This window comes from Poecilia reticulata, chromosome 17, assembly GCF_904066995.2.
Source record: "Poecilia reticulata chromosome 17, P_reticulata-male-v2, whole genome shotgun sequence".
Classification (NCBI taxonomy): domain Eukaryota; kingdom Metazoa; phylum Chordata; class Actinopteri; order Cyprinodontiformes; family Poeciliidae; genus Poecilia; species Poecilia reticulata.
Window position 1 is genome coordinate 31048258 of NC_088846.1, and position 13478 is coordinate 31061735.

A 13478-nucleotide genomic window follows, 5' to 3' on the forward strand; every position below is an offset into this window, starting at 1 on the left:
TCCTCCTCTCGTCCAACCAGCATCTTCCTCCTCTCGTCCAATCAGCATCTTCCTCCTCTCGTCCAACCAGCATCTTCCTCCTCTCGTCCAATCAGCAGCTTCCTCCTCTCGTCCAATCAGCATCTTCCTCCTCTCGTCCAATCAGCATCTTCCTCCTCTCGTCCAACCAGCATCTTCCTCCTCTCGTCCAATCAGCATCTTCCTCCTCTCGTCCAACCAGCATCTTCCTCCTCTCGTCCAATCAGCATCTTCCTCCTCTCGTCCAACCAGCAGCTTCCTCCTCTCGTCCAACCAGCAGCTTCCTCCTCTCGTCCAACCAGCAGCTTCCTCCTCTCATGGTCCAACCGGCAGCTTCCTCCTCTCGTCCAACCAGCATCTTTCTCCTCTCATGGTCCAATCAGCATCTTCCTCCTCTCATGGTCCAATCAGCAGCTTCCTCCTCTCATGGTCCAATCAGCAGCTTCCTCCTCTCGTCCAACCAGCATCTTCCTCCTCTCGTACAATCAGCAGCATCCTCCTCTCATGGTCCAATCAGCAGCTTCCTCCTCTCATGGTCCAATCAGCAGCTTCCTCCTCTCGTCCAACCAGCATCTTCCTCCTCTCGTCCAATCAGCAGCTTCCTCCTCTCATGGTCCAACCAGCAGCTTCCTCCTCTCATGGTCCAATCAGCAGCTTCCTCCTCTCATGATCCAACCAGCATCTTCCTCCTCTCATGGTCCAATCAGCATCTTCCTCCTCTCATGGTCCAACCAGCAGCTTCCTCCTCTCATGATCCAACCAGCAGCTTCCTCCTCTCATGGACCAACCAGCAGCTTCCTCCTCTCGTCCAATCAGCAGCTTCCTCCTCTCATGGTCCAATCAGCAGCTTCCTCCTCTCGTCCAATCAGCAGCTTCCTCCTCTCATGGTCCAACCAGCAGCTTCCTCCTCTCGTCCAATCAGCAGCTTCCTCCTCTCATGGTCCAACCAGCAGCTTCCTCCTCTCATGGTCCAATCAGCAGCTTCCTCCTCTCATGGTCCAACCAGCAGCTTCCTCCTCTCATGGTCCAATCAGCAGCTTCCTCCTCTCATGGTCCAATCAGCAGCTTCCTCCTCTCATGGTCCAATCAGCAGCTTCCTCCTCTCATGGTCCAATCAGCAGCTTCCTCCTCTCTGGGGGCTGCAGGGGCTGATGGGAGCTCTGGTTCCTCTGCTCTGATCTCTCAGCTCGTCCTTGTTTGGCCTCAGCTGCATCAGAGCCACTTCTCCCCAGGTTCACCAGAGGAAACTCCACTGCACACAATGCTTTTCCTCCCAGCTGCTGCTCTGTGCTGGCTGGGTTCAGGTGAGTGTTTCCACCAATCAGGAGCCAACAAAGCCCACCTGGAACAAACACTGTCACACTAACCTTCACCTGTCTGTCTGTGTCTCTACAGCGCTGGCTGCCATGGCAACACACCTGGTTCAGGACGATTTAAGTCGAACTGGAAGAGTTGATCATAGCATCTCCTTCAGCTGTGGAAGAACTGATCAGTGTGGTGGAAATGTTGTAGTCTGGTACCAGAAGAAAGAAACAGAAACGTTCAGAGCTATTCTCTATATCACCAGTGGTGGTAGAACAGAAAAGCCTTTCAATCATCCCCAACAAGACGATTTCTCTGCTGAAAATACTCAGAAAGTCTGTTTGTTGAGGATCAATGCAGTGAAACTCACTCACTCAGCCTCCTACTACTGCAGCTGTAGGAAGTCTGGTTCCCACAGTGAGAAATGATTCCTTCAGCCTGAACAAAAACCTCCAGATGATCAGAAGAACAGACACTTCCAGGTGTAAGGCTCATTGATGTGGGACTTGCAGTTTTCTGGAAATCACCTCAAAGCATCAAACTGGGTTCAGGAACAGAGAGAAAACCACCAAAGCAGCTTTATGACATCATATCTCCTGAACGATGCGACATCGAGACACAAACTTTCACATGAATTTCCTGACACTCAAAATTTATTCTTTTCTTTCAGATCTGTTCCAGTTTTGTCATAAATCTTCTCTGTTGCAAATCAGGCATATTTTTACATCTCAGCTCACAGACTGAAAAAGGAACATGCATGAAACGAGGCTTGACTGTTTGCTGGTCCTTCCTGATGTCCGTGGTGAAGGAATCACATCGATAGTTTTTATATTTCCTGAGAGGAAACAGTTTGGAACCTAGTAAAGATGGTATTCAGTGTTCTTTTGTCATCAAATTTGACTAAATCTTTTGCATTTAATATTGTATTTTGAGAAAACTGAGTAGGACAGAAGTGTTCCTGTATTGGTTCTGATAAAAACGGTGTGAATGACGTCCGTAGCCTTTTCCTGAGATGTTCGCTGTCGCTCCAGAGCTGCGTTTCCCATCATGGAGGTTCTGGGTTCTGCTGACCGTCGCTGATTGATCAGCCGCCTCAGAGCTCCCTCTGGTGGTAGAAAACAGAATGACCACTTAGCAGCTCCTCTTCTTCAGATGTTTCTTGCTTATTGCTACATATTTGTCGGTGAGGTGCTGAGTCACTGTGTCTGGCTCTCAGTCACTTTGACATGAACGAAACACAGAAAGGTGAGTTCATGTAGAGCCCGCCCATCTCTTGTGTGAGCTCCCTCTTGTGACAGAATTGAGAATTACAATCATGAGTTGGGAGAGTTTCATGCTTCAGTCGTGAAGCTGGTCGGTGAGTAAACAGCAGCTTCAAACGGCGCTGCCTACAGCTCCCTCTGGTGGCGCATTGCAGAATGACCACACATCGTGGCTCCTTGTTTTAGTTCAGGTTATTTCATTTTTATCCTGTTTGGTATTTTAAAGCTTTTTCTGCTGTTTTACATGTTATTTTTTCACAATGCATGGAGAATGTTACATTAGCTCAACATGCTAGTGCTAGCTTAGATGCTGTTAGTATTTCAGCTAGCTTTAGCTGTTTAACTCATTCTAGCTTATAAATTGATGTGACTCATAGTTTAGCTTTGTAATCAGTTCTGCACCAGTTTATAATACTCAATCATGTTAGGATTGACTGAAACCTTTCACTTCTCCAACATTTTTCTACATGTTTTGCGTTCATTTGGTACTATTGACTTTGATACTTTCTTCCATTTCTGTAGTTGACTTCAGTGCTTCTGCAGTTTTCACCCAAAGCCTTCAGCCTTCAGCAATCACACTGTGTTTCCTTCTCTCTACCTATAATAACTCAAGCTGTGTGCTAAAACTTGATCATGTCTCTTTGGGTCCAGAAATGATAACTTCAGTTTTCAGCATCTTCCTCCTCTCGTCCAATCAGCATCTTCCTCCTCTCGTCCAACCAGCATCTTCCTCCTCTCGTCCAACCAGCAGCTTCCTCCTCTCATGGTCCAATCAGCAGCTTCCTCCTCTCGTCCAACCAGCAGCTTCCTCCTCTCATGGTCCAACCAGCAGCTTCCTCCTCTCATGGTCCAATCAGCAGCTTCCTCCTCTCGTCCAACCAGCAGCTTCCTCCTCTCATGGTCCAATCAGCAGCTTCCTCCTCTCTGGGGGCTGCAGGGGCTGATGGGAGCTCTGGTTCCTCTGCTCTGATCTCTCAGCTCGTCCTTGTTTGGCCTCAGCTGCATCAGAGCCACTTCTCCCCAGGTTCACCAGAGGAAACTCCACTGCACACAATGCTTTTCCTCCCAGCTGCTGCTCTGTGCTGGCTGGGTTCAGGTGAGTGTTTCCACCAATCAGGAGCCAACAAAGCCCACCTGGAACAAACACTGTCACACTAACCTTCACCTGTCTGTCTGTTTCTCTACAGCGCTGGCTGCCATGGCAACACACCTGGTTCAGGACGACCTGACTCTGACCAGGAGAAAAGGGGAGAGCGTCTCCTTCAGCTGTGAGACTGGACAGTGTGCTACCTATGTATCCTGGTACCAGAAGAAAGAAAAAGAGACATTCAGAGCTATTCTCTATATCACCAGTGGTGGAAGCCCATCTAAATTCAATCATCCTCAGCAAGATGATTTCTCAGCTGAGAGAAATGAGAACAGTTGTTCATTGAAGATCAATAAAGTGAAACTGGATCATTCAGCCTCCTACTACTGCGGCTGTTATTCTGGTTCCCACAGTGAGAAATGATTCGTTCAGCCTGAACAAAAACCTCCAGATGATCAGATGTCAGTTTGTGACATAGAGAGCAGTAAACCACAGCCCAGGTTCACTGATTTCACCTCCATCTCACACAGAGACTCTCTGAGTTTTAGACTCTAATGTTTCATTGTTTTGTTAGAATCCACTGAAGGTTTCTGGTATCTTTAGTGTTTATTTAGTTCTTTCAAGAGAATTGGATTATTGGAGGTGTAGTTATTGACAAAAACTAAGAAAATTTTGCAAGTGCACCAGGTTTCCATGAAATTTTAGTATTTTAATGGCCTCAGAAAAGTCACAGCTGAAATAACCAGCAGCGCCTCCTGGAAACTTTAAAACCACTGACTCACCAACTTACTTTATCATGCTGACATTAATCTGGAAAACTTGCAGAACTTCCCAGGAACTACAGAAAGTTTCCTCCACCATGCTCTAGATCAGTGGTTCTTAACCTTTTTTGAGGTACCGAACCCACCAGTTTCATGTGCGCATTCACTGAACCCTTCTGTAGTGATAAATAAAATATGATTCCCCCCAAATTCAAGACATAGGGTCAACCCAACTAGAGTCTAGTTGGGTCACCCCATGATCACCAAGTCGTCTTAAAGGTAGAGTCTCTGAGATCAGTTCTTCAAAATACAGTCAGTGTTTTCAGCACAGTTGATCTGACTGTCCAGGAACGATCCAGGGTATTTAAAATGTGCCACAGTTTCAACAGGTTGGCCATTGAGAGAAACTGGAACCACTTTAAGGTCTTTAGATCATTTAATTAGCTCTACATTCTTAAGAGAATGAAAAATTAATAATAAGTAATAAAGACTTTGTGGTATTCTGATTTAGTAATGTAATTATATTAGTTGCGTTACCACCCCCACGCCACTAGAGGCAGTACCAACCCCAAAAAGATGCGACTAAGGAGCAGATTTAGAAGTTCACCGAAAGCTACAGAATGTGGTAAAAACTGTGAGCTTTGCTGAAGTAATTAAAGACACAAGTTCAAATCCAGGCTGAGAGTGAAGCTCCTTCAATCAGGGCTCCTCCGCAGCTCTGATTGGCTAAGCAATGTAACCTGATCCTCTGATTGGCTCAGCAATGTAACGTGATCCTCTGATTGGCTCAGCAATGTAACGTGATGCTTTGCAGCAAGTGATGGCAAAGCGGGGCGTCATCACGATTTTACACAAGTGAGTCTTTACCTCCGCGGCAGAGGCTCCACCGAACCCCTGAGACCGACTCATCGAACCCCTGGGGTTCGATAGAACCCAGGTAAAGAACCACTGCTCTATGACAAACAGGAAGTCAGCCATCTTGGATTGCACTAGCTATATTAACCTAATTTTGTCCATTACAGCCTCTGCATTTTATCAAACTTCTAGAGTTTTTGATCAATTGGATTGAAAATGGGTGAGTTTTATCCTAAGAAATGGGAGATATAAAGTTATCAAAATCCTGACATTTTGTGCTTATTGAAGAAACTTGGCCTGGACCCAAACTTTGACTACCAGCCAAAAAGTAAAAGTTGTTATAACTCCTACAGAGATAGTGAGAGATGAAACCTGTTGTTCAAATGATCCCTAACAACAATAACTTAACTAGTTAGCATTTGTCACTAACTGGTCAAATGCTGACATAATCAAATCTGCCTCATTATAAAAGGAAGTTTAATGTTTTACTTTGAAAAGTCCATATTTGACTTCCTTTCCATTGTGAACATGAAACTGTAACCAGAGAGAGAAAACAAGTTGGTTTAACTTGTTCATTACTGAGAGTTTTCTACAGACAGAGAGGCTGAGCCGACTGGTGTTGGTCATTTATTACCATATTGGAAATGTCCTGATCAGTTATACTGGTCCAATAACCCATAATTTCACCAGATGGATCAGAATCAGGACACATTAATGCATTTTATTAAGGTTGTTGTTTCCAGGAGAGGATCAGAGCATCAGTGTTCCTGAATTCTTCTCCTCTAACAGCAGCAGCATCTTCCTCTGATCGTCCAATCAGCATTTTCCTCCTCTCATGGTCCAACCAGCAGCTTCCTCCTCTCGTCCAATCAGCATCTTCCTCCTCTCATGGTCCAACCAGCAGCTTCCTCCTCTCGTCCAATCAGCATCTTCCTCCTCTCATGGTCCAACCAGCAGCTTCCTCCTCTCGTCCAACCAGCAGCTTCCTCCTCTTGTCCATCCAGCAGCTTCCTCCTCTCGTCCAATCAGCAGCTTCCTCCTCTCATGGTCCAATCAGCAGCTTCCTCCTCTCTGGGGGCTGCAGGGGCTGATGGGAGCTCTGGTTCCTCTGCTCTGATCTCTCAGCTCGTCCTTGTTTGGCCTCAGCTGCATCAGAGCCACTTCTCCCCAGGTTCACCAGAGGAAACTCCACTGCACACAATGCTTTTCCTCCCAGCTGCTGCTCTGTGCTGGCTGGGTTCAGGTGAGTGTTTCCACCAATCAGGAGCCAACAAAGCCCACCTGGAACAAACACTGTCACACTAACCTTCACCTGTCTGTCTGTGTCTCTACAGCGCTGGCTGCCATGGCAACACACCTGGTTCAGGACGACCTGACTCTGACCAGGAGATCCGGGCAGAGCGTCTCCTTCAGCTGTGGAGGAACTGATCAGTGTGGTAATTGGAAATCCTGGTACCAGAAGAAAGAAACAGAAACTTTCAAACCGATACTTCAATTTGATACAAGTAATTCCAACATATACAAAGGCTACAATCATCCTCAGAAAGATGATTTCTCAGCTGAGAGAAATGAGAACGGCTGTTCATTGAAGATCAATAAAGTGAAACTGGATCATTCAGCCTCCTACTACTGCGGCTGCAGGAAGTCTGGTTCCCACAGTGAGAAATGATTCGTTCAGCCTGAACAAAAACCTCCAGATGATCAGATGTCAGTTTGTGACATAGAGAGCAGTAAACCACAGCCCAGGTTCACTGATTTCACCTCCATCTCACACAGAGACTCTCTGAGTTTCTGGTTTCATCCATTATTATTTACTGACGTAATAAATTTATAGTTTCTGTCATTTTATAACTAAATAATGGTATTATTCCTCCTGAATCATAAATAACTTATATTAAACAATATCAAATGCATACAGCAGACAGTCATCAGGTGGATCTCATGTAATCTGGACGTGTCAGAAACAGAGGAACCCATTGAGAACGTCTTTGTCCAGTTTAGTGAAGGACGTTTAGAGTGACTTTACAGATTAATCATGGTGACATCATAATGCAGAGCTGCATATCATCTGTGTAGTTATGGTAACCGATCTTATTACCCATCATAATCTGTGCTGACTGGATGATAAAATAGATAGAAATAAAGATTTATAAACTGGAGATGAATATCAAGGTTAACATTACTGGTGACTCAAAAATGTATTAATGTTTGGGAATGGCTTTGGTTCCTGATCGATGTGCAGATTTTAAAATTTCCTCCATAAATAAGTTGGAGTTTAGACGTTAAAATCACAGGCAGGTTTATAAAACTGAACTAAATCCAACCAGGTGAAGTTGGTTCTGTTCATTAGTGCTCAGTAAATTCACACGAATCTCCACCCTGTTTGGTGTCTTCAACCAAACGTCAGAGAAGAGAAAATCTGAAAACAGAGAAAGTTACTCTGCTGTCTGTGATGGTGGTTTTTAGTGTCCTGAGTGATGACAGGAACCTGACCACTGGGTTCAAACATTTCAACTTTACTCACAGAAAACATGGCAGCTACTAAATCGGTCAATATCAGATCAATATCGGATACATTTTCCATCAGAGTGTCGTCTCTGACCTGGACGACGCTGAAGCTGCTGGTGATGCGTTGAAGAGTTAAGAACCAGAGGCTACAAGCCGTTCATGACTTCCAGAAAGAGCGTTTCCCGTTTGTAGTTTAGTGTTTAATGATTCACTGTCTTTCTTTGCAGCTTTTATAAAAAGATGAAGTTGAGTTTTACATAATTTATGATCCAAAGACGTCCCTCACTTCTCATTCGTGGAGCATTTCTCCTGCCAGACACGATCTCCACTTCAACGGGAGCAACGATGTCTGAAAGTTCAGGATGGAAATGATCAACCAACTTATCGACTTTGGTTAGAGGATAAGAGGGAGACTGAAAAGTAAACCTGAGTGAAGGTTTCAGAGGTAAAAGGTCATTTTATTTATATAGCACATTTTCAGCAACAAGATAACAAACTAAAGGAAAGAGCAAATAAAGAATGTAATGTTGGTCTAAAGTATGTAAACTAGCTGCTCCTGTTCAGGGTGGCTAAGTTTCCTCTGGTCTATTTAGATTTCAGAGTCAGCAGAAATGATGCCTTCAAAGATTACAGGAAATGGTCAGATTGGGTCACATCAGTTACAAAACCTTGGAAATATTTACACCTTCGACGATGATCAGGTTCAGAGGGTGTCCCTGTTTTTCAGCCTGGATGTCGAGTCTCAGTGTGGAAACAGATCATGGATCTGACTCTTTGTGATTCCACATTCTGGACTTTGACCTGACTGAGCTTTGTAAGTGAGTTCATGAGCAGGATCCCAGATCGCCAACCAGCCATCGCCATGGAGATGGAGCGTTTATCAGCCGGGGTTGGTGGGGCAGAAATCATGTTACCGAAATCCAATTATGTTCACATCGTCAACTATATGGACACAGGATCCTCCGCTTCCCCCAGGGATCCATCATGTTTCCGGCTGCGTGGGCCCCATCAGGGCCAGAGGGGTCTGCGCCGAGACTAGAGACCAGATGACTGACATGCAAAGAGAAGCTGCAAAAGGAGCAAAGGACAAAGGTCAAACACAGGGCAGATGGGAGGAAGGAGAAGAAACAAAGTGTCTCAGAGACAGAAGTTCAGACAAAGTCAGAATCAGAACTGATCAAAATATTCAAGAGTCAAATTTATCTGGAAACTTTACAGTTTAATTCATGATGAATCACATCCAACCTGTCGGAGTCCTGCTGCCTCCACCCTGATCAGCTAGAAAGGTCATGACCTCTGCTGCCAGCCAGCCTCCACCCTGATCAGCTAGAAAGGTCATGACCTCTGCAGCCTCCACCCTGATCAGCTAGAAAGGTCATGACCTCTGCAGCCAGCCTCCACCCTGATCAGCTAGAAAGGTCATGACCTCTGCTGCCTCCACCCTGATCAGTGTGAGCTTCATGGCTCCATCAGCCTCCAGGAAACCACAGCCCCCCCTCCCCTCCCTCCCCCCCTCATCCCCCCTCCTCCCGCCCCCTCCCCCCCTTGAACTGACAGAGAGAAACTGAGATAATGAGACCAGAAATCAGCCGATGGGTTTTTGTATCAGTCTGTCTCACTGTGGGATGAATGGATCTTTGGTTCTGGAACCAAACTGTATGTAACGGGTAAGAACCAACATTTACTGGTTTTCATTAGTAAAGGTGTTGCTGTGAAAATATTTGGCAAATATTAGTGAATATCATCTGAAAACTGTCAGTGACTCCAACCTGTAATATCTGATAATACAGCTTATAAATGTCTAATTACTGTTAAATATGCATCAGACATTTAATAACTGCTGGAACTGAGTGTTAATTAAACTGACAGAGTAAAACTGAGACCAGAAATCAGCCGATGGGTTTTAGTATCAGTCTGTCTCACTGTGGGTTGAATGGATCTTTGGTTCTGGAACCAAACTGTATGTAACGGGTAAGAACCAACATTTACTGGTTTTACTGTTAAAATGGGTTAAAGTCACTTTCTGCTGAATCAGGATTTACATGTTAGTTTCTATCATTAGTAAATAATTCATCACAGACATCAATAATAAATGAAACATTTCAAAAATTTACTGTCAATTTAGTTTATTTGGCAAATATTGGTGAACATCTGAAAACTGTCAGTGACTCCAACCTGTAATATCTGATAATACAGCTTATAAATGTCTAATTACTGTTAAATATGCATCATACGTTTAATAACTGCTGGAACTGAGTGTTAATTAAACTGACAGAGTAAAACTGAGACCAGAAATCAGCCGACGGGTTTTAGTATCAGTCTGTCTCACTGTGGGATGAATATCTGTTTGGATCTGGAACCAAACTGTTTGTAACGGGTAAGAACCAACATTTATTCATTTCACTGTCAACGTGGGTTTAAAAGACACTTTCTGCTGTTTTAGATTTAGAGATGATTATTGTTTTAGTGTTTGATCAATCAGGTTTAATCTGTTAAATGAAAAGTGTAATGAAGACAGAAAATGGATTAAAAATTCAGATCTGATCTGATCAGATGATCAGCTTCTAGTTTCTGAGCCTCGTTTTAAGTTTGAGGAACATTTTCCTGACATCAAAAACCTGATTTTACCGTCAGAGTTCAGAGTTCAGAGTTCAGAGTGGAGCAGCTGCTGTGGGTCAAATATTCTTTATTCGTTTACCGTCTGCTGAAACCAGCGAAACGAAAAACTGACAGAAAAACTGAATTTAATGAGACCAGAAATGTTTCTGTCTGTCGGATGGATCTTTGGTTCTGGGTCCAAACTGAGGTAAGAAAAATCATTCATGGTTTTATTAGAGAAGCTAAAATGTGTTCAAAGCCACTTTATGGTTCTGAGTTTAAATTTAAATTTTCATTAGTAAAAATTCATCATGGAAATAATTTCTGAAAACATGTTCAGATTTCTTTCAACAATTTTATAAAATATTTACATTTTCTAGAAATATTGGAGAAAATTATCAGTAAATTCTGTGAAATGTTCAGAATTTACTGATAATTTAAATGTATTTAATCTAAAATCTTTATTTTCTTTAACTTTCCTGTGAAACCAACTTCAGTTTTTCAGATTCTGAAAACGTCACTAAAATATGATTTATTCTTAAAAACTGATCAGATCCGTTTACTAAAATTAAAATATGAAATAATAAATTATGACCAGAAAAACGGCTTTTAGATAAACGTTAATTAAATTCATACTTTGCCAAAAATGGATGGAAAAATAATCTAGAGATAAATTAATTAATTTGTTAATTAAGAAAAAATAATTTTCTATAGCCGTATATTGATCAGGTATTGATCAGATATTGACGAGATATTGATCAGGTATTGATCAGGTATTGATCAGATATTGATCAGGTATTGATCGGCTCCAGCTGTAACGGTGGATTAACTGCATTAAGATGTTTCTGTGGAGCCGAGTCCAGGTTCTGGAGGGAACTTTGTTCTGGATTAACGAGTAAAATAATAATCTGGGTTCAGAGAAATTACAGCTTTACTTCATTTTATTTTGATCATCAAATGAATTTATTGAGACAAAAATACAGAAACTGCTTTAAATGATGATGTTGGTTTTTCAGAATAAAAGCCTTTAATTTAAACCGTTTTCTGGATCAACCATCAGAACCAGTAAAGACTCTGTAAATCCCAGTGGAGGAGCTCTGACCCTCAGCTTCGCTGAAATGATTTAATTCAGACACACAGTTTACAGCAGCTGATGGTGATGGTAGAGCCCGGGCTTTGACTAGGCCGTAACTACACTTCATTTCCATTCAGAGCTGAACCTGCTGGAGTTCTTTGGGTCGTTGTTCTACCAGGTTCTCCACATCAGAAAATAAAGCTGTTACATTTTATATAACACCAGTATAAAGGTGTCATATATACAGGTGGATATTTTGTATCTTTATCTTCTGATCGACTGTCAGAGGCTCCAGCTCTTTGCTGCCCAGCTGGAAATGACAAAGTAGTTTAGTAATCAAAGAACATCGGTGCTAAAAAAATGACTGTTTTCCTTCATTTTCCTGCTTTTAATTTATTTTTAGACTTTGATCGTATTTTAGGTAATCAAATTAATTTATTAAAATAAAAATGACTTGAGAGAATAAAAGAAACTGTTTTTAAAACCGTTTTTCCTGTGAAGAAACATTCAGACCATCAGAACCAGTAAAGACTCTGTAAATCCCAGTGGAGGAGCTCTGACCCTCAGCTTCGCTGAAATGATTTAATTGATTTAATCGGGCAGGTTACCAGCAGGAATGAGCTGCTGAAGGTCATGTTAGAGTCCGGGCTTTGACTAGGCCGTACCTACATCTCATTTCCATTCAGAGCTGAACCTGCTGGAGTTCTTTGGGTCGTTGTTCTACCAGGTTCTCCACAGCATCACTCTGCCACCACCGTGTTTGGCTGTAATGTGATGTTCTGGTTCTGACCCGCTGTCAGTTTTACACCAGATGTAACGGGACGTTCAGGTTCTGAAAGGTCCAGTCCGACTCATCAGTCTGCAGAATGTTTCAGGTCTTTGTGTTGGTTGGTGTCAGCCTCTCCTTATTCTGGAATCATGACCTCTGACCTTACGAGGCAGTAAAGTCTGGTTCTGGATTCTTCTAGGACCTCCTGGATGGGTCGGGTCTTTTAGTGAACGGTTTCAAATGAAATCAGTTTAAAACTGTCTCTTATTTACTCAGTTTATCGTTTCCTGATGACCTGAAATTTTCCTCTGTTCTGCTTGTTTCTGCCGTGTCCAGGTAGAACAGTGGTTCCGCCCAAGGTGTCTGTGTGTCCGGTGAAAACAGAAAGTCATGTGGAGGGAACCACGGCTCTGATGTGTCTGGCCTCAGCCATGTATCCTCCTCTGGTCCAGATCTCCTGGAGAAGACAGAAGGGCAGCAGCCAGGAGGAGTCGGCGCCTGCTGAGGAGAAACAGCAGGAGATCAGCGGGTCGAGAAGTTCTGCCGTCATCAGGCTGGTTAGAAACGAGACGCTCTACAGTTATGAATACATCTGTGAAGTTCAGCATGAGGGCGGCAAGGTGACGAACCAAACACGGCTCCTAGGTACGAACAGCAGAAGTTCAGGAGAAACGCAGCTTCAGGTTCACATGTGACTGAAATGTTGGATTGTTTCTGTTCCAGAACCTGCAGAACCTCCAGCTCCAACCGGGTCTGGAGCAGCAACTGATCGGCCAGCAGCTCCTGCGCCGCCAGCAGCAGCGTCTGTCCGTCCTCAGCTCCCAGTGAGGCTCCCAGTGAGGCTCCCAGGGTCCTTCCAGCCTGGCTGCAGGGTGAAGCTGCTCTGCCTGCTCTACTCAGTGCTGATAGTGAAGAGTCTGGTGTTCTGCTGTGGACTCTCTCTGCTGATGGTCCTCAGGACCAAGGGACCGGCCCCCAGCTGAGCCTCTGCTGCTCACATCACATCTCAGCTTTAAGACACAGGACAATCTGTGGAATGTACTTTGATTTATTTTGCTGCAGTTTATTATAATGATTTATTTTGCTTTTCACTTTTTACAGTGTTGTAGATTCTACAGATTTATTCATTCTGTATTTGAATAAACTCAAACATTTCTTTCTCATGTTTCTCACTTTTTATAACTTTTAACTGACCTGAATGTAATGAAATTTAAACAAGAATAAAAACATTTTCTCCAACTTC

General features: G+C 43.5%; 1 protein-coding gene across 1 annotated transcript; it reads left to right on the forward strand.

Annotated features, from left to right (window-relative positions):
• Positions 1 to 6292: 6292 nt before the first annotated feature.
• Positions 6293 to 13478, forward strand: LOC103460625 (uncharacterized). The gene is made up of 5 exons (XM_081598260.1): positions 6293 to 6528; positions 6620 to 6721; positions 8769 to 8885; positions 12572 to 12880; positions 12959 to 13478. Exons 1-5 carry the CDS (start codon positions 6330 to 6332, stop codon positions 13216 to 13218), a joined length of 987 nt encoding a protein of 328 aa, XP_081454386.1. The 5' UTR covers positions 6293 to 6329; the 3' UTR covers positions 13219 to 13478.